Source organism: Mesocricetus auratus, unplaced genomic scaffold (assembly GCF_017639785.1).
Source record: "Mesocricetus auratus isolate SY011 unplaced genomic scaffold, BCM_Maur_2.0 Super-Scaffold_100037, whole genome shotgun sequence".
Lineage (NCBI taxonomy): Eukaryota > Metazoa > Chordata > Mammalia > Rodentia > Cricetidae > Mesocricetus > Mesocricetus auratus.
In genome coordinates, this window is record NW_024429215.1 from 3,157,472 (window position 1) to 3,178,737 (window position 21,266).

The window sequence follows — 21,266 nt, forward strand, 5'->3', positions numbered from 1 at the left end:
TCTGCTGATCTAGAAAAGGTCATTGTCTGAGATGGAAGGCTGCATCAGGAACAATTATGCTGTGTCTCAAGAACACTGTAAACCTATGGGAGGTGTACTTGTCACTCAGGCCTCACTAGCCAATCAGGACCCTAGGTGAACTGCCATTAAGAAGGCCCCTGGCTTCAGGCTTGGCTTTGAAGAGAAACCAGCACCGATTGTTTTGTGTGCTGTGCTTAAAAGCAAGCTTTAACCACAGCATGGTGAGTGAGGGGCTGCTGTCCCCAGATGGAGAGCGACAGAAGGTGAAGTGCTGTTGCCGGTGTGGTAGGCATTCCCTGGATCAGTGTAGGAAGCTGCAGCCAGAATCTCTGTCCTGTGAGGTCCCATGCAGTCCTTGAAATGCCCTGGACCCAGATTCAGGCATCTCAATAACTTTGCTCTGTGGTCTGAGTCTGCTGTGAGCATTGGGAGCAGGAAGCTTTGTGTAGAAGCAACTTTATAGTCAACTTAACTTGCTTTTGGTTCATGCTTGAAAAGCAGTTCGTTAAACTTGGAGAGGCCTGGTTTCTTCAGTACCTTCTAGAGGTTCACCACTTTGCATTTAAACTGTTGGGGTACCCCAAATTGAGGAGGGGTCCCCAGGCTGGATTCGTCACCCCAAGAATCAAGAGTCCACACGCCAGTTGATGCAACACGCAAGAGGCTTTAATTAGGCATTGCAGATGGGCCTCTCGGTCAGCTTTTAGACCGATTGGTCCCAAGGTTCAGTTACAATCAGCTTTTAAAGACAAAAACCACAAGCCTTTGGGAGGGGTCCTTATCTCGTGACGGGGGAAGGGGGTACGTGACTCCTGTCCCGGGGAAGTAGATGTCCTTCATATTGTAAATTCCTCAAACCTTGGCATGAGTTAATTATCTCTCCCTAAGTAAATAGTGTTATCTCCTTGTTTCCCACTAGTCTTGTTTGCCCTGGTCAGTTCTTCACAGATGGCAGCCCATAATTGGCTTTTTGTGGATTTACAGTCCTTCTGCAATTAAGGATGCTAAACCATACATTCCATTCTGTGGCGATTTACAGCCCTTCTGCAATTAAGGTCTCTAAACCATATATTCAATTCTGTGGTATGGCTGGTTCCTGGGATGGGGTCCTTTGTTCACTTCCCAAGTTCTCTAGTGGGGTGCCCTCCCTGTTTAAGCTTATATTTTATTTCTATAAATTCGGGGTCTTTCAAAACTTTACATATAAGGTTCATTTAATGTTAATTTTGTGGAGGTTTTAAAAAGTATCCCAAGTATTGACTTGCACACAAAACTAAGCTGTGATGTAGAAGAATAAAATTGGTAGTACAAAGGATTTACAACTGCTTAGGAGATAGTAAGTCTCGCAAAGTAGAATTTAGTTGAGGGAGGTCTGCCTCTAAAACACCTACAGATAAGTATGTGCTTACCAGGCCTCTTAGAGATTAGGATGCTAGGATTCACATATGTTCAGCAATGTCTAACACACTCCATCTTGTTGTTTTAATATACATTTCAACTTGCTTGCTAATCCTTTTAGTCCCAACTCATTTAACTGAAGCAGGTTTTGGAGTTGGATTGGCTCTCCTCATGTAAATCCAAGCATATTGTTAAAATAAGATTCAGAATTTCTGTGTTACATGAAAGAGCCATTGATATAAGACAGAAGGAAACAAAACTAGGGACTGTGGTCTCTTTATACTCAGTTCCTTTTCTGAAAGTCTAATCTCCCTCATGTTTGCTGTCTTCCTTATTGTTGGCTTTCCCAGTATGCATAAAATTTCTCTGTTAACATTAATGTTTGAGTTTTCCAGAGAGCAAGGAATTTCCTGACAGCAATGTTCAAACACTTTGGAAAGGAAATGGGGTCCTAGTTCATCAACTCCACCTGGTTGGACTGGATGCATCTGAACTGCCCCACATCATTGGATCCACCTGACTAGTACCACCCTGAAACCAGTTTGGAACTACATCACTCGGCACAACTCTTGACCAATGAATGGATATGGTACACCTGCTACAAGCTGGCTGCAGCTCCAGACAAGAGCTTCAATCAATATTAGAACGTCTGTCAAGAAGTTCAATCAAGCATCTCCTGGCAAACAGAGACTATTTAATCTACTTAAGACTCTTGTTACCCTAACATTTTCTTCTTACAGTTTGCCACAGGATTCTCATCATGCCATTTCAGCAGGAAGTAATCTTGAGAATACTATGACCTCTTTCCCTACTGTAATATTGCAGTATAGTTACACATATTAATGTTAGTTTTAAATTATTTAGGGTTGCTATTAGAAGGAGGTGTTCAGACTTGGCATCTCTTTCCAATACGTTTAGGATTCAGATGGAATAGATAGGCTTAGTTTAGGATATAAATAGATTCTAATTTGCTTATCACCTTCTATGTATACATGCTGTATATGTTTGAGCTTTGCATCAAGTTTAAATCTCTTATTTAGACTAAAAGGGTAATTGTAAGGGAAAGATCACATACTCAAGAGGGGTTCATGGGACAGGTAGGAGATAAAAGGAAAAGGGAAAGCAAACTTCTTTCTCTTGGATCCTGGTCACTGCAAGGGCATTGTCGCTCTTCTCAGTAAGCAATTTCTATATTCAATAAAATATCTTAGACCTCCTTTTCAGGTAGCATTATTTCCATCATACATTTAGTAAATATTCTCGAAAATCTTCCAGCTTTCTCACAGAGAATCACTACATCCACATACTAATTATAGGAGGCTGTGCAAGCATCTACCACATTGTGTCCAGGAGGAGGATAGGGGAATGCCTATGGAGTTCAGGAAAATAGCAGAGTTTGCTATTGGAGCCAGGAGCAAATGCTGTGGAAACATAGATCTCTGGTGACCTATATAGGGTCATTTTCTGAGGTAGAAGGCAGGGGTCAGCAACTATTGTACTGTGTCATTATGCACATAGTAACCCTATGGGAGGTGAGCTAATCACTGAGTCCTTACTAGCCAATCAGGGCCCTAGGAAACCTGCCTGTTAGAAGTGGTGCAGGGCTTTCTGGATGATGGCTTCTGTCTTGAAGAGAAACTAGTGCTAGTGTGCTGTGATTTGAGCTGGAAAACAAAAACATGGTGAGCAAGGGGCTGCTGTCCCCAGATGAGGTGTGGCAGATGGTGAGGTGCTGAATCTGGTGTGTTGGGTATTCCCTGGTCAGGGTGGGAGGCTGCAGCCACACTCCCTGTCCTGTGATGTTCAATGCACTCCTTGAAATACCCTGGATCCAGGGGCAGGTCTCTCAATACCTTTGCTCTGTGGGCTGAGTCTGTTCTGAGCATTTGGAGTAGGGAGTTGTGTGTAGAAACTTTTCTAGTCAAATCCAGCACACTTTTGGTGCACCCATGGAAAGCACGTCACCAAACTTGAAGAGTACTTGTCTCTTCAGTACCTTCTAGGAGTTCAGTACTAATAGTAAATAATAGTATATTTACAATTTACATGTAAGATGCATTTATTGTTAATTATGTAGAGATTATAAAAGGCATCTCATGGATAACACTTGACTAATAAGCTGTGATGTAGAAGAGTAAATGTGGTAATACAAAGGAATTACAGTTGTTTAGGAGATTAAGTCTCACAAAATAGAATTCAGCTGAGGGAGAGCTCCCTCTAAAACATCCAAAGATAAGTATATATAAGCCTGTAAGAGAAGAATATGGGAGAATACACATTTGTTCCCATGATTTTCTAGACATTTGTCTCCAAACCATTACATATGACCTACCCCTGACTTGAAAACAGGCTCTAGGTCCATCCCCATCTCAAAAAAGCAGGCCTGTACCAAGCTTCTCAAGGAGGCATTACAGGGTCACAAGCAACCTTATGGCCTGGTGGGCCATAAAGTTCCAGGTTTTTTTTTTGAGGAATATGTACTTTTGCCAGATGGGCAATAGTATACCAGGTGACAGTTATTTGAAGATTAAAACACTGTTTTGTTAAGGATTTGCCTGATCAAGGGAGACTTTCACTTAGGCCACAAATTTCACTTTCCATGTTTACATAATGTTATACAAAGTACAGTGTAAAGTAGCAACTGTATGTTTTAAGCAAGATACATTTGAGTAAGATAAGTCATGAGCTGGCAGGGTTACAGGGGGGGGTCACTGGGTCTTTCAGTTATCCCCTGGGCCAGGCTGTTTTTAATTAGGGAATAAAGACAGGCACGATATTTGGAGCACAATCCATGGAGAGCATATTAATCATAGTTTACTATAGCCAGACCAAAAGGGGGGAGACAGACATAAGAGAGACAGTAAGGTAAGAGAGAAGAGGAGAAGGATGATGAGAGTAAGGAGAGATGAGAGAGGATGAGGGAGAGGTTGAGAGTAAGGGAAGATGAGAGGGGGGATGAAAGAGAGAGAGCTTAAGTGTGCAGGGGTCTCTGCATTAAAGGGGTCCTTTGCACCTGCGTGAGGACTGCTTCTCATGGAACTCTGGGCTGGCCAGAGTGCTGCCTGAGTGCCTTCTGCCAGGTAACAGGGCAGGCCAGCGTACTGACTTAACCTTGCACAGGGGACTGTTACAACTGGCATGGGACCTTTAGGACCAGCAATTAGCAAAGGAATGTTAATAGGAGTGGTGGACAATTACCTCCCCTTCTCTGAGAGCAGGTGCTCAGATGCCAGCCATGGCACTCCATGGAAATTTAAGGAGTTAAATTTGCCTTACCATTAGAAGTTGCCTTTATCTTCATAGGTTGAGAGCCCAAGTTTTTACACTTTTATTCATTTTAAGTTTTGGCCCATCACTAGTATGGTGGACTGTAAAAGCTAGCTACTCACATTATTGTTATGGTGGAAGCTTCATTCTAACCACTGGATTCCATATACCCAAAGAGTCTGAAGTACTATGGTAGAGATTCCATCCAAGTCCCCCTCCCCCATCTTCTTCCAAATCCTGCTTCATCTCAGAAAGCAAAATAATGACAAACAATGACCCTTCACTAGAGATTCTCACTGATACTCCCACAGGATACTTAAACAGTCCCCAGAGAGCTGACTCATGTTTTCTTTTTTTAGGTCTCCCATTCCCATCTCCTTTCTGGTGGCCTGGAAGGCCATCCAGGAGGACTGTATCCATTAAATGTGAGCTTTTTCTCTTCAGTTTGATGTGGTCTGAATTGGATTGCTGCATCCTCAGTGAGGTACAAACTATTCAGTTGTATCTCTGAGGACAAGGGGAAGTTCCTATGGAGACCAGGAAGATAGCAGGTCTGCAACCCGAGCCAGGGGCCAGTGCTATTAAATACATATCTTTGCAGATCTGGAAAAGATCTTTTCCTTTACTGTGTCTTTAAGCACACTCTAATCCTGTGGGAGGTGCTCTTGTCACTCAGTCATCACTATCCAATCAGGCCCTCCATGTAAGCTTCCAGTCAGAAGTGGTGCAGGGCTCTTCCTGGCACCAGGCTTCAGGCTTGGCTTTGAAGAGGAGCCAGTGGTTTTATGTGCTCTGGTGCAGTTGCTGCAGCAGGGAGCTGATCTGAGAGCTTCAGTTATCTGGGAAACCACAACATGGTGAGCTAGGGGATGCTGTCTGCAGATGGGGAGGAACAGATGGGGAGTTGTGGAATACAGTGTGGTGGGTCCTCCCTGTATCTGCGTGAAAAACTGTGGTCAGACCTGTGAAGTCCTATGCAGTCCTTGTAAATTCTTCAACCTACAGGGAGGTCTCTCAATATCTTTACGTTATGGGCTTAATTTGGTCAAAGCATTGGGAGCAGGGAGATGTGTGCAGAAACAACTTTCTAGTCAAGTTCAACATTCTTGATGTATATGTGGAAACAGCTTGCCTAAGGCACAGGCGCCTAACTTTTCTAGCATTTTCTTGACATTCAACACTTTGTATTTAATATTTACATGTAATCTCCACCTATACCTATTTTTGTGCAGGTTGTCTAGAGTCATCTCATGTGTTGGGAAACAGTACCTATTATGCCTTAATGTAGAAGAGTAGAATTGGTGACATAAAGAATTTACCAATGCACCGGGCATTGGTGGCGCACGCCTTTAATCTCAGCACTTGGGAGGCAGAGGCAGGCGGATGTCTGTGAGTTCGAGGCCAGCCAGGCCTACAAAAGCTAGTTCCAGGACAGCCTCCAATGCCACAGAGAAACCCTGTCTCGAAAAACCAAAAAAAATTTACCAATGCTTAGGAGACAATCTGTCTCCCTAAATACAACTGAGCTGAGGGAGGACTGCCTCTGAAACATCCAGAAGATAAGTGTTAGCCCCCAGCACTCACAGTGTCTCTGTGATCTTCATTTCAGCCAATTCCCACAGGTGCATCCTGTTTTCTAGTCCTGGATTACAGCCCCAGCCTTGTCCCACTGGCATCAACCTCTAATTATGAAAACGTGAACTCTTCCACCTAGGGGTTTTCCACTGTGCTGTAAGTCTATATATAAGGCTGCTCCCCCATTGCAATAAAAAGTCAGTCAGACAGACAGACAGACAGACAGACACACACACACACACACACACTTATCACAAAGGGACAGAAGTCTTGTCTTTCATTTAAATCTCCAGGCTTTCGCTGAATACATTAGACTTGCTCATGGCTCAGCTGCAACAGACACGTGTGTGCTAACCAGCCATGTGTAGATGCTAGGATACGCATTTGTGCACCAGGATGGTAACATGTGACTCCAAACCATTACAAAGAAACCACCACTGATTTGCAAACACCCACTAGGCATATCCCCATATCAAAGAACAGGCCTGTAACAGGTTGCTCAAGGAGGCACTACATGGTCAAAACAAACCTTAAAATCTGGTGTTTCTTAAACTTCTAGTTGTTTTTGTTGTTGTTGTTGTTGTTGTTGAGAAAAGCATTGTTTTGCCAGGTGGGCAATATGACACCAGGTGACAATTATTTGAAAATAAAACACTTTTGTGTTAAGAACTTACCTCATCAATTCAGGCTTTTACTAAAAGCCTTAGGCTGGGAGGAGGAACATTTTTGGGAGAGTTAGTGACAGCCTGGGTCCTAGGACCTGGGGGATTTCCCTAAGGGCCTGCTGTATTGACATAAAACATAGTTCCTACTCTAAAACCTGCATTATGTGAGGGAGAGCTGGTAATGGTCTTGGGCCAGGGACTTTTGGAAGGCTGACTTCACATCTTGAGAACCCAACTCTTCCCACCATATGAAGCGAATGGTGTTTGTCCTAAGGCCACTGTGTTTTTAGTCATTAATGTTCTTGAGATACCCCATTTCCCCTGTGTGGCATTGTTTGAATAGACTCCTTCTGAATTTCTCCCATTATATGATAGCTTTTGATGACTTAATTTAATTCCCCCAACTGCTTCCATCCTCCCACCACATTTAAGTAGTATAAAAGATGCAATTCTTCTTATGAATCTTAGTTGGTCTGGGGCATATCCTCTGCAATACCTCTCCAAACTAGTATTTACCTTTTCTACCTTCTTCTTGTCCTATCTTTCATATCCTCTATGACCTTCAACTCAGGACCCTGTCTCTGAAGAATGATCTGTTGTTTCCTGTCAATGGTGTACTTAAGAAAAGATTTAGAAATATCCTTGCTATGTGATTGTATTTTACTTAACTGCTGGAGTCCACTTCTAAGTACTGGTATTTTTCTGGATTATTGTGTTTATCTTAGGAAAAAAAGTATGAGAAACCCTTAATTTGCTATAATGCAAGACTCTAGTCTCTGGAGCACATGACCATAAAGCGTGTTTCAACTTTTCAAAATAATTTTTGAAATTATAAATGCATTATATTCACATTGTCTTTTCTGACTCCAAGCCCTCTCATTAGCCCATTGTTTTCTAACTCCTGGCCTGTTTTTCTTTAACTCAGTTACAGTGTAATAACAGTTACTCTGCAAATGTGGCCTGTGTTTGGTTGCAGAATTTCACAGCTCTGTGGCAATGGGTTTGCTGCACTGGACATTGAGTGTGTGTAATGGAATGTGCATACAAAGGACCATGTGTTTGGATGAGGAACAGGAAGTGCTGTACAAAAGAGGAGGAATCTCCACTAAAATACGAGCTTTCCTGACTTTGGCTCTGTCTACTGTGTTGTCTGAGTCATCTGATCTCTGATCACCCAGGAGGGAAAATGTTAATGTGAGTCTAGCAGGGTGACCCTAGCCGATATGGGGTTCTGAGAATGGTTAGCAGTCAGGAATACTACTGGTAGGTAATTTTGGGGTTCTTTCCATGGTTCTCTTCTGTCTTTGCTGAAATGAGTTTTAGGAAAGATTATAAGTTATACCATGGTGAGTGTATCACGTCAGAGCCAGTCTGTTGAACTATCATTTCATTTATGTATTTAGTTAGCTACTATTTGTTTGTTTTTCAAGACAAGGATTCCCTGTGTAATAGTCATGGGTGCCCTAGAAATAACCATGTAGACCAGACTGGTCTGGAGCTCATTGAGTTCTGACTGCCTCTGCCTCTCAAGTGCTGTGATTAAAGGCATGTGCCACCACCACTCAGTAATCTTTCAACTCAGCTGGGACTTGAATGAACCATGAATCAGACTGTAGTATTGTTGGGCTCTATGGTGACCTAGGCAGTGACTTTTGTTCTCTGTGCCTCCCAGTATGGATTTACTGGGTAATGGGAGACTCTGTAGCCCTGGCATGGAAGGATAAAATTCTTGCAGTATCTCTGTCTAGTGTTCACATATAGTCACTCATTTTGGTTGCAATGGGAAGACAGATGAGAAAACAGAAGGTCTGGTCTCTAGGTCTGAATATTGCATTCCATTACAGGTTTGTATTATAAATATCGCAAATAGTTCTTGAACTTGTGGGAAAATGGTGATGTGGATCATCTTTCACCAATACATGATTACAATGTTTGGAACTTGGTAGTGCAACAAACCACAATGGTGTGATTCAGTGAAGTTCAGTTCCAGGAGAGAATAGGAGTTTCTGATGTGCAGAGATTTCTCAGGTGTGTCTGGTGTTGGGCAGGTAGATAGGGCAGAATCCATGTTTTATGCTATAATCTATGTGGCAGGACACAGATTTTAAATAATTTGTCTATGTTGTTTTGTCATTGAGCATCAGTGGGGCTGCATTTACCTGAAACAAGGAGTTACTAGTTGCTGCTGATCCATAGCAAGAGATCACCTCTATTTCTCGGGAGAGCTCTAGAGCATGGGGCTTCTTTCTTTGGAGAAATATCAGTAGCTCGAGGGTCAGAAGCAACAGTACAAGATCACTTGGAGAAAATTTGAGGAAAGTTGGCAAGTCTGTGTCTATTTAGTTTCTTATACATAGAATTATAGGGAGCTGGTAACATTGGTCAGGATCACAGTTTTCGTTTCTGAAGTTTTCTTTGGTCTTTTGATTACAAGTTGAATTTATTTTTCCTGCCTTATTTCTTGACTTCTTCTCACCAACCCCTTTATTGTTTCAAAAATATTTTGCTCATTTTTGGTTGTTGTTTCTTTGTCCCAGTATTGACCTCATGTTATGCGAACCTATGTTCTGCTTTTATATAAATGTAATCAAATTATATCATTTTCTTGAAAATGATGGACCTTCACCAATTTGTCTTCATAAAATTTCTTATGTTATCAGTTCCTACGGGTTGTGTTTTTTTGGGGGGGGGAGAAGTTGCTGTGGAGAGAGTTTCAGTTGGTTTCTTCTTTATCATAGATGCTTGCCTCTTCCCATTTCCTGGCATATCTGTGTTTTTCAGTTGCTGCTATCTTCATGTTTGAGTCTTTGCTGCTTATGTGATTGATGTGATTAATACACTGGCTTTGGATTTTTAATACCTCATGCTAATGTCTCTGCCTACTAATTAGCCTCAGGCATTGACATTACAAAACCCAGAGTCACCTGAGTGAACATCAGTGGTGTTCTTAGATCAGAATGTCTGATTTCTGCCTGAAAAAAGATTGTGTTGACTGATGATTGATGTGGGAGGAAGACTTCCGCTTGAGTTGGCAATGTCTCAGAGCAAGTGCGCCGGGCTGGTAAAGAGAGCTAGCTGAGGAAAAGACAGTGACAAAGCAAAAGAGCAAATCAAGAAATAATGGTTCCACATGTTTTACATTCAGTCATTATCTTGAGTTTTTCTCCTAAGCACCCACAATGATAGACACTGACAAAGATGTAACAAGGAAATCAGTTTACTACCTGAGTAAATTTTACTGAGATAATTTTTTTTCTGGTTTTATGAGACAGGATCTCTCTGTATTGTTTTGGAGGCTGTTGGTCCAGCCTGGCTTACTGAGATAATTTAATCAAAGCAAGAGAGAAGAATGTTAGAACAAAAAGTGGTACTTAAAAAGAGTTTTTTTTTTTTTTGCTGTAATGGACATGGGAATGTTGACTTTTGGAAGAATGTTGAAAATATCAAGACTTTAAATGGCAAAAGCCATAAAACTTTTCCAGTAGCAGTTGTTGTAGGATATGAAAGATGGGAATGTTGAAAGTAATGGCAGACACTGAAGGTCAGGGTCAGGATTTTAGTGGGTAAAAGGCTGTGCAGGCCACCAAGGAGTTTTCCTGTCCTACCTGCCTTGAGACACATGTGTCATAGGATATTCAGGCTGAAGTTCATGGCTGCTGGGAAACAATGTGCCTTCCAATTGCTGATGAAATGATGCCCTCCATCAGGTAGTGAAGCATTCAGGCTAATTTGTATTTCACCATTTGTTCTCATGGTAGTCAAGCAAGTGTGTGAGCATTTTTTTTTCCTTTTTTTGGTTTTTATGAGACAGGGTTTCTCTGTATTGTTTTGGAGGCTATCGGTCCAGCCTGGCCTCAAACTCACAGAGATCCACCTGCCTCTCCCTCCCGAGTGCTGGGATTAAAGGCGTGTGCCACCAACGTCTGGCTAAGTGTGTGAGCTTAACAAGAAAATTGTTCTTGGATATTAATCTTGTATAATCTGTATGGCTTGCAATTTTCATGTTATCCTGTAAACTACAACCGTATTGATCCTGGAAATTGCCACTATCATCTGTTTCTGATGAAAATATAAAAGGTTTGATTACTCTCAATAAAAAAGTCATATCCTTGTCTTTCTGTGTCCCTTTAGGACAAGCCTGACTTCATTCCTGTTTGATTGTATTAGGTGATCTTGGCCTGGTAAGTAAGTACAGGTACTTAGATGATTTTGTGAAAAATTCATCTAGAGTTCATTTGTGTGATATTTTTGTCCCAAATCTTTCTAAATTTTTACATGTCACAAGAAAGTGAATAAGGCTGAGTTTCACAGTAATGGGCTGATGTCTTAGACAAAATATTGCTTTTGTTGGATGGTTATTACTGTTGACTCCTTCAGGTCTACAGTGAAAGGGACACAAATAGGAGGGAATGAAAAGTCTCAGTTTTGTTAAGAAAAAGAACATTCAGTAGTTTCAGATGGCAGTCTAGTAAAGGAAATAGACAGCAATTTTCAAGGTTTTTAACACCATAAAATAAAAGGCCTTCCTCTGCATTTGAAGCCTGGGAAGGTGACACAATTGTTAGTCTCTATTCAGCTAAGCACTTAACTTATGGAAGGAGTACACAAAATAATTCTTGTCTCAAAAGCAACATTATAAAAAAATAGAAAATTTCTTCCAATCTTGGTAGGTTCCATCAAATCATGGCAGAATGTTTTACTGATTATGGAAAAAAGGAAGATGCAAATTGTAAAGATGAAGGATTCCTCTTCTGTGGTCAGTTCTTCACTATTGCACACATCTGTGTTTGAGACAGCCAGTGCTCCAGTGAAGAGATTGTGAGAGTTCATTGCATGAAGCAGTGAAGATGCAGCTGGGTTGCCTTTGAGACCACAGGATGCTGAGACATCCAAGCCATGAGACACCTGCCAAGGAGACCTTCATATAGCGAATGGAAGTAGCAAAAGTTTGAAGTAGATGAGAAGTTTCTGGGTGTTGTGTGGTATTTTGATCATATTTTGAAAATAAGCTCAGCTTGCTGGACATCAGACAGCTGAGCTAGCCATTAGCTGACCAAAGAATACCATAGACATTTGGAGGACTGTGGGAAGATGGGAGACTGGAAGTTGTAAGGTGGGGCTGATACAGGACTTTGCATTTTTTAGATAAAGGAAGGGAAGAGTCAGGAGTCACTGGTGGGTGCTCAAGTGATTCTCTGATCTTTCAGGTTCTGACCCCTAGATTTGACTTCTGATTTTTTCTTGATGAAGATTACTTATGTTAACACATTCTGAGGATCCTTACAAGATATGCTTAATAAGCAGAAAGGGGTAATTAAGACTGCCAGAAGTAGATTAAATAATACATTATTAACTTGACATGCTTTAAATGCTACTGAAAAGAAAACAAGTACATTGGGAGATATTAGATAAAAAATAAACTCCTAAATTAAAGCAATCTGTACACTTTAACAATGTGTTTAATTCAGAATAAAAACCAAAAAAAAACCCTACAAAGGTTAAGTTGAGGCAGTATTCTGCTTTGTCTTTACGAAAACATAAAAATTTCCAGCAAAGGAATGTAAGGAACACTGATGTCATAGGGTTGGTTCTAGGACTGTGTCTCATAGGCAAAAGTAAGTGAGTGATGTCACTGGGTTCTGCTTTTCAGTGACAGTTTTGGATGTAGTAGTGTTACTATTTTTACATGTCTAAAAGACGTTTATTTACTATGCTCATTAGAATTATGCTTCTGATTCACATATATGTTTGCCCATTAATAGCAAAAAATATACCAGAATGCCTTGGGAGTAATGATGGTATGACTTATCTTTAAGCACCTGAAAAAATGGGAAAATAAAAGATTAACATGTACAAGTTATTGGAACCAAAGTTGTTAAAACAAGTATCTCAAAAATATAGATATCTCAAAAATATAACTGATATTTAAAAAGTTCCTCCCTATTCCCCCACCCCCATCCAATTCAAGGATAAGGAACAACATTTTCATTATTCCCACATTGGGATAGATGTAAGCTGAATACTTCATGCAATCTGTTATGGGGCCTTATGTACGCCCCATCAAAAATTTCATGGTCTAATAAATTCTGATGTAAAAACAAACTTACACTTTTAGTCTTTCTCAGTAGGATGATTTCCTTCTTTACTCACACAGAAAGAAATGTCATACTTCTTGTGAACCTAAATGCTTATTGACCTGTGGTAGTCTGAATGTAATTGGCCTGCAGAAGCTCATAGGGAATGGTACTCTTAGGAGTTGTGGCTTTGTTGCTGTAAACTTGGCCTTGTTGGAACAAGTGTGTCACTTTGTGGGTGGATATTGAGATCTTATGTATGCTCAAGCTATCAACCATATCCCAGACCTCTTGCAGTTGCCAATGGGTCAAGATGTGCAATGAACAGCACCTTCTACAGCAGCAAGTCTGCCTGCATTCTACCATGTTACAACTTGATGATACTTGATAAAACCTCTGAAAATGTAAGCCACCCCAATTAAATGTGTTTTCTTTAAAAGATCAGCCATGTACATGGTGTCTCTTCACAGATATAGAAACCCTAACTAGGTCATTACATGATTCATTAACCTTTAGAGAGGAATTATGAAAATCACTGCCAAATTTACTTTAGAGATGATTATATCACATATAGGCTCACATACTTGCTCACCATGTTATATTCATAGAAAACCTAGTATTCAATTATAGTCATTCTTTATTTCATGCAACATAAAATAACAGGTATTTAACTCAATGTGTTGATAGCACAATAAATAATATTATGATCATTTATCAACAACCACGTTTTATTTTTTTGATCCAGGTAAAATTCAAAATAGAATGTTATTACAAAAAATTTCAACAGTATACTTGGAAGATTTATAACTATTTACCAAAACATTCTTAAAAATTCACTGGATTAATGGTAGCTGAAAAATTACTTTAATAGGCATTGTTTCTGCTTCCAGGTTTGGAGATATAGCATTAAACAAAATGTGCAAATACCTCAATTAAGGGATAAGCTAGCTAAAATATATCTGAATTAGAAAAAAGTTCAAGAAAATATTGATTCTGAGTTAATGGGATGAATTTGTAGAAGAAAAACCACCTTGGAGTATAAACAGTATAAAATGTCTCCCACTTTCAGTTCTCTTGTAATTTAAGTAAATATGCAAACAATTATTTGGAAGCTTAATTTCTATAGAAAATGGTCATGCTTTGAAAAATGAGCTAATGCTATAGAATGAACTGTTTACCAGAATGTGTTTTAAAATATTCATTATATATTATACATTAAACTACATACAGAATGTCATGCTAGCTATAGCTTTCTTATGAGGCCTTTTCTCAAGCAACAGGGCAAACTTATATTCAACTATATTTGTGTGTGTGTATGTGATATTGAAAAATGTTTTACTATTATGTTCACTATGTAGTGCAAATTGGCTTGAATTCAAGGAGATCTTACAGTTTCTGCTACCATACTCATCTATATTTATATCTGAAAATAATTTGACACCCACCACTGGTAGACAGCAAAAATGATTTTAAGAAAAATTTGTCCTGTACCTCGGAACCTCTTCTGAAATTAAACTGGAACACTTCAGTATATTTTGGTAAAGCATTTCAGGATGAGTCGATGATAATCAGAATTGAAATTTTATTTTGAGACAGGGTTTCTCTTATAGTTTGCAGTCCTTGAACTCACAAGGGAGATGAGGTTGGCACCAAATTCACAGAAATTTGATCATCACTGTTGCCCAAGTATTGAAATAAAGGGTGTGTGCCAAACCATCCTATTTCAATTTTATTATTTATTTATATATATGTCTGTATGTATATGATTCTTCATGTGTGGAAGTGTGCATGTGTGTCATGGTTTGTGTGCAACTATCAGAGAACACTTTTGGGTGTTTGTCTTTATAGTTAGCATGTTGGAGACAGGGTCTCTAGGTTGCTATGCCACATAAATGGACTTAGCAGAATTTCTTCTGTCTGCATTTTATGTGTCATCAAAATCATTGGATTACAGGGATGTAGTGTAGCAACTGATTTAGAATGAAAAAGTAAAGGGATAGATGAAAGGTGAGTACTTTATCTGTTAAACAATTTTCATAGTTCTAAAGTTTATTAAGTACAAAATTTTGGAGTGAGTCTGTTTTGAGACAGTCATTTCTAACCCTGTGTGGCCTGAAACCCAATATGAAGCAGATTAGCTAGGCCTGGAACTTACAGAGATCACCTGTTTTGCCTCACATGAAAGCACATCAATAAAAAGACATTGTTATCATGGATGTAGTACACATATTAGGGAAGAAGGTATTTTGGTAAATGTGATCTAGTGAGGGTGAACCACACTGAAGAATTGATAGAAAGATATATGACAGTTTTGTTAACATTGTAAGTTATATTTTAATGTGTTCTTAGGGAGTCCCCTACTTTCTGTATTTATGTATGAGTTTCTATTTGTATATGTCTCACTTTCTACATCTATTTGTCTCTGTCTCTCTTTCTCTTTCTCTCCTTCTCTTTGGCAATGTGATCATAGGTCAGTTCCTTCTTAGACTTGGCTGGGATTCTGATTTAATAAGGTAAAAACAGGGGTCAGAAGACTTCTGCATTGACTTCCTCCGCTGCCAGGAGTAGCCATGGTGGCCATGAGCCTGTTGCAGCGGGCTTCGGTCGCCACATGGACAGCGCTGTCTGGCCGGCATGCTGGCACTAGACTCGGGGTCGGAAGTCTTCTCACACGTGGGGACCATGGCAAGAGACTGTTCATCATCAAGTCTTCTTCATTCTGTGACAATTGCTTTTTAAGGTTACTGAAATTCTACATCTTGTTGACTGGGATTCCAGTTGAAATTGGCACAACGCTGGTAAACATATTTATTGGTGAAGCCGAACTTGCAGAAATCCCAGAAGGCTACATCCCAGAACACTGGGAGTATTACAAGCATCCAATATCAAGATTGATTGCCAGAACTTTCTATAATTCTCCCAAAAAGAAATATGAGAAGACCATGGCTATCCTCCAGATTGAATCTGAAAAGGCTGGATTATGGATAAAGGAGTTTGAAGTTCCAAGACTGATGCGTGCCCATGGTGACGGACCCTGGTTTCAATATCCAACGCTTGAGAAGGAATTCATTGATCATTTTCCAAAAGCAACGCCTAACAACTAGTCGAAGGAAATGAATAAATAGTCTGTATTTTGACTCTGATGCACACAAGCTCTTGTGGCTGTTTCTCCATGTGGCTCAGTTCCGTGGGGGCTTTTAGCTGTGCTGTTGATATTTACGGGGTAGTAATAACAACTGGAGATCTGTGACACCGTTGCTAAGCTGCCGAGTCTTTGTCTGGCAGGTAGAAGTTCATGGGTACTGTCAACAGTCAGGACCTGTAGTCATCTGTGCTGCATTGCAGATGGGGTTATTCGCCACTACTTGGAGTTTTAACTTTCATGAGAAATGCAGAATAACCATATGAAAAGTTAGTTCCAAAATAAACAAATTGCAGTGAACTACTTTTAAAGTTAAAAAAAAGAACACTTCTGCATTATGCCTTTTGCTATATGAGGTTCACAATTCTATCATTATAATCCTCACAAAATGGCTGATTACCTCCTGGAAAGGTAAATCCATACTCAAAAGGTATGACATCAAACATGCCTCATTGGTATTTGAGATATCAATAAATTAAGAAAGCTTTCTCTGTATACTCAGAAAATTACATCAATTTTGTGAGGTGCTTAATATTGGTTTTTAACTAGATATGATATATATTCAGTCAAGGGACCCTTCTCCAGGCACAACTGTGAGGGCTTTTCTAAATCATATCATTCTCTGTGGTATGTTTCTGAGACATGTTCATTGACATGAGAATATTTTTCCGCCTTCCAAAAATGATAGCACCATTCCAGTTCATGTCATTGGTAATGGATTATGTAATAAGGACCAACATTTATCATTCTCTGGCTCTTGACTATGAATACACCATGTTGAATGTTAATAGTGGAACAACATTTACTAGGGTGAAGGAATAGAAATTGCCCTTGCTAGCTATCTGGTTATAACCCAGACTGTTTTGGAGATTGCAGGGATTTTTCTCCCTTAATGTCTTGAGTGGCAATACAAGATTGAAGGGCTCATAGAGTGTTGAAGACTGTAACAGATTTGAAACACCTTCAGAGAGGGCCTGAGAGAACACTCCTTGCAGTGGACACCTGAAGTTGTGGTAGATTCTGGAACCACAGGATAACCAAGGACAACTATGTGTAGAATAATATAGTCATGCTAGAAAAGCTCCTTGTGCTAGGGATGGCACAGTCTGAAACATGGAATTTTTCTATTCCATGAGGGTCCAGAATAATATTAAAAACAGGATCATAGATTCCTGAATTCATTGCCTTAAATGTGATTGGTTAGTTGATATTCCTTGTTCTTCCGTTTTTGATAATAGTGGGCAGTTACTTACCTTTTTCACATAATGTACACTTAAGATAGTGTAGACAATTTAAATGTTGGAGTTTTAAATGCTATAAGATTTCATAATTTGAAAACATTTTATATTATGATAAACATGTGACTTTGGATTCTATGGAGGGAACATGTTGTTTGATAGGGGTATGCCTTAAGGTTTTGAATCAAATGAATATTTCTCCCCAAATTACTTTGAATCAGATTATTTTATCCACTTAATAGATGGAGACTAATGCAATTCCCTGTTTGCTGTTCAAAATGGAAATCACCTGGAAATCAATTCCTGGACATCTATAAGGCCTCCTAATGAAGCACATTTCATCGAGCTTTTTGAAATACAAGAATGAGTATCACTCTGCATCAGTAATATGTAATCCTTAGTGCTCTCTATTACATCAGACCTGCAACCATTCACATAAAACCAACAATCAACACATTAAAGGAGTTGTCTGCATATATCAGCATACGCATCCATACATACTTCATAAGGAATAAGTTGGAACAAAGTATTTGAGAAGGAATGGAATAAAGAGAAAAGTGGAAACTGGTCCAAAAGTTATAGGTCATAGATTCTTCCCTTGTGGTTTCAGTTCAACACTGTTGGAATCTGGCAGAGTTTGAAAACCAGTGAATGGACTGTGAGAGTTGATTGCATGAAGCTGTCAGGATGAAGCCAGTGTTGTATTTTGAGAAAATAGGATGTTGAGATACAAAAACAATGGGAGATCTGCCAAGGAAAGCTGATCACAAGGATAAGAAATAGTAAAGGAGAGACATGTCTGACAATTTGTAGGAATAGAGCTATCTAAGGCTGTTGAGAATGATACCCTACCTGTGCATGGTAGACCTACAGGATTTGCTGGTTTCCCTGATGAGCTTTAGTGCCTTGGTTCAATCTTCTCCCACTGTGCCAATATTCCTTTCTTTATCTTTTAAATTTATTATTCTCTCATAAAATATGTCCCATCTGCAATTTCTCCTACCTCCACTCATCTCAGTCCTCTCCATTGCTCCCCTCTCCACCTGGTCTTCTCCACCTCCATTTTCCTTCAGCGTAGATAATATATCCAAAGATATCAACAAAAAACTGCATAATGAATTACAATTTGACAAGAATCAAACTCTCCTATCAAGGCTAAATGCAAACTAGTAGGAGGAAAGGCATTCCAAGAGCAGGTGAGAGTAGGAGACACTCACCCACTTCCACTATTAGGAGTTGTACAAAAAACACCATGGTGTACAACAATAACAGAGGACACGTGTTGCTTAATTTTCTTGTCCTTCCAGGTATTGCTACCCTTCTCAGCCCCAAATAAGCACACATATAATATATTAATTATTAAACTGTTTGCTGTTTGCTAGAATTTCTTATTGGCTAGCTCTGATTTAGTTCCTAACACATTTCTATATATGTATGTATTTCCATGGCATTGGCAAACTGGAGAATGTCCAGACCTGTTGTTCCCTTACCAGCTACATCACATCTGTCTCTGGTGGATTCCTTCTGCCTACTGTTCCCAGAATTCTCCTTATCTCCTAGTGCCACCTATCTTCCGGACTCATTGGACAACCATTACTGGAAACATATATAAAGAAGGACACCCCATCAGAAATGGTGCAGTCCCCTGTGAGCCTCTATGATTCTGTTGACTGTGTACTTCTATGTCCTTTTTTATTTTAGTAAAATTTGACTATGAATTTTTTGAAAGTATTTTCTGAGACTTGGACCTGAATTTATTCTCCTTTTCTTATCATTCTTAATTTTGATGCTTTCATTTGTTGCAGATATCCTGGATGTCACATTTCAGGAAATTTTAGATTTAACATGTTCTTTGATCTAAATATCCATATCATAATGTGGACCTGCAAAGTCTGAAATTTGTTGTTATATTTCTTGTATTCTTTTGGTAAGGCTTGCCTCTGTAGGTTCTGTTTGATTACCTAGATTTTCATTTCCAGATTTCCTCAGTTGTCATTAATTTTAATTGCTTCTATTTTCATTTTCAGGTCTTCAACAGATTCTTTCATTTCCATTAGCTGTTTATTTGTTTGATTTTTGACTTTCAATAAGGGATTTATTAATTTTCTCCAGTATTTCAGTTATACTTTCGATGCATTCTTTTTTTTGGTTTTACTGAGACAGGGTTTCTCTGTATTGTTTTCGAGGCTGTCGGTCCAGCCCAGCTTCGAACTCACAGAGATCCGCCTTCCTCTGCCTCCCGAGTGCTGGGATTAGGGATTAATTCACTTAAACTTCAATCAGGTAGTGACATCTTGCTCTGGTGGTTGTTGGTTGTGCCCAGTTATATTCCTTTCAGTTGATTGTGGATCTAGGTGCTGATTACTCAGTTTTTCATTATTGGAATGTTGATTTTTCTTGACATTTATTTGTTCTCAGATCTTCTGATCTGTGTGGCCTATGGTTGAACAGGGATTCTTACACCAATATGGAGACTGGAAGTATTTCTGTAGGTATGGCATTTGTTCTAGTAGGGAGTATCTGCTAGAGTTTTAGGATGTAAAAAGAGAAAAGCAGAGAGAGCCTGGTGAAAGTATTCATGGCACATGGAGAGAGTGGATGAGTTCTGTGGTCATGTGACCACATATCTGAGCACAGAGTTTCCACTAAAGTTGGAGACTACAACACAGAGATGAGGAGGAAATTAGATTGTAAATGGTGTTGGGGGATAATTGAAAGAATGGAGGAGGTCCACAGGAAAGAAGCCAATGTGGATTTCAGATAGCTGTCATGAACTGTGGTCCAGCAGGTTGTCTAAGGCTCAGTTTGCCTACCTGTTCTCTCTAACTTGTTTGACCTGCACATGAGCAGAGGATGTTAATCCCATTTGTTGGTAGGAACATGGTTGGGGGGTGACAGCTAATAGGTTTTTGGGGAGCATCTGGGAATATAGGTAGTGTGGAAGTTTTCATGGGCTGGTGACCTGCTTTACCTGTTATTCAAGCTGGTGTGACATGCACATGAACAAGGGATGTCTTCCTGTGTTGGAAGCTGGAATGCAGCCATATTCCTCTTATTCTAAATGGGAATATATCCTGTGACTATCTATGTGTGTTGGAAAACCTTTATTTGTTTCTTGATTATATGAAATGTGACAGTCAAGAGATTATCCTGAGTGTCAGAAGAGAATTTGGAAATTAGTACTTATGGGGCTGTTAGAAGATATGAGGGTCAATGAACTTGGAGTAAATATTTAGCTTTGCCTACTTCCAATCTTTTCAGCCCTCTTTCTAATCTCCATTCACCCAAATCTACTTCTACTCTGTTTCCCTTCATGAAAGAATAGTACTCCCAGGGATATCATCCAATCACATCACAACAAGGTGCAATAAGATTAGGTGAAATCCCTATGCAAGGCTGGCCAAGGTAACTCAGTAGAAGTAAATTGTCCCAAGAGCAGGCAAAAGTATCAGGGACACCACAAGATCTACTGGTAGGAATCATACAAACACACCCAACTAAATGACATAACATGTTTGCAGAGGACCTGACACATAGCCATCCATGCTTCCTTAGAGTCACTTTAATTTCTCTGAGCCCCTGTGAGCCTTGCTCAGTTCATATTGTGGGCTAATTTCTCCTCTTTTCCTGCAAACCCTCTGGATCCTACAGTCCCCAGCCCCTCCTTCCACAGGATTCCTAAGCTCACATTAATGTTTGGGTAGGGATCTCGGCATGTGTTCCTATTAGATGCTAGGAGACGCCTCTCTGATGACAACTTGGCTGAACAACAATTTTTGATTTTTGTAGAATGTAATTATGAATCCTTGCATCAATTTATTTCATGGTCAATTTTATTTTCTTCTACCCTTCTTCTCTAAGCATTCAAGTTCTGACATCTTCACCA

The 21,266-nt window shown here is 39.7% G+C and overlaps 1 protein-coding gene and 1 long non-coding RNA gene across 3 annotated transcripts; both read left to right on the top strand.

The window, feature by feature from the left end:
- Positions 1 to 5,431: 5,431 nt before the first annotated feature.
- Positions 5,432 to 13,579, top strand: LOC121135353. The gene is made up of 3 exons (XR_005872495.1): positions 5,432 to 5,543; positions 11,058 to 11,107; positions 11,597 to 13,579. It is a non-coding gene; the product is annotated as an uncharacterized LOC121135353 (long non-coding RNA).
- A 1,991-nt stretch (positions 13,580 to 15,570) lies between these two features.
- On the top strand, positions 15,571 to 16,104 carry LOC121135346 (NADH dehydrogenase [ubiquinone] 1 beta subcomplex subunit 5, mitochondrial-like). 2 transcript variants are annotated; one of them, XM_040733921.1, is made up of 2 exons: positions 15,571 to 15,692; positions 15,813 to 16,104. In XM_040733921.1, the coding sequence occupies exons 1-2, from the start codon at positions 15,571 to 15,573 to the stop codon at positions 16,102 to 16,104; spliced, it is 414 nt and encodes a 137-aa protein (XP_040589855.1). The 2 variants fall into 2 exon arrangements, with proteins under 2 accessions (XP_040589855.1, XP_040589854.1); XM_040733920.1 differs by having other exon boundaries at positions 15,571 to 16,104.
- The last annotated feature ends 5,162 nt before the right edge of the window (positions 16,105 to 21,266 follow it).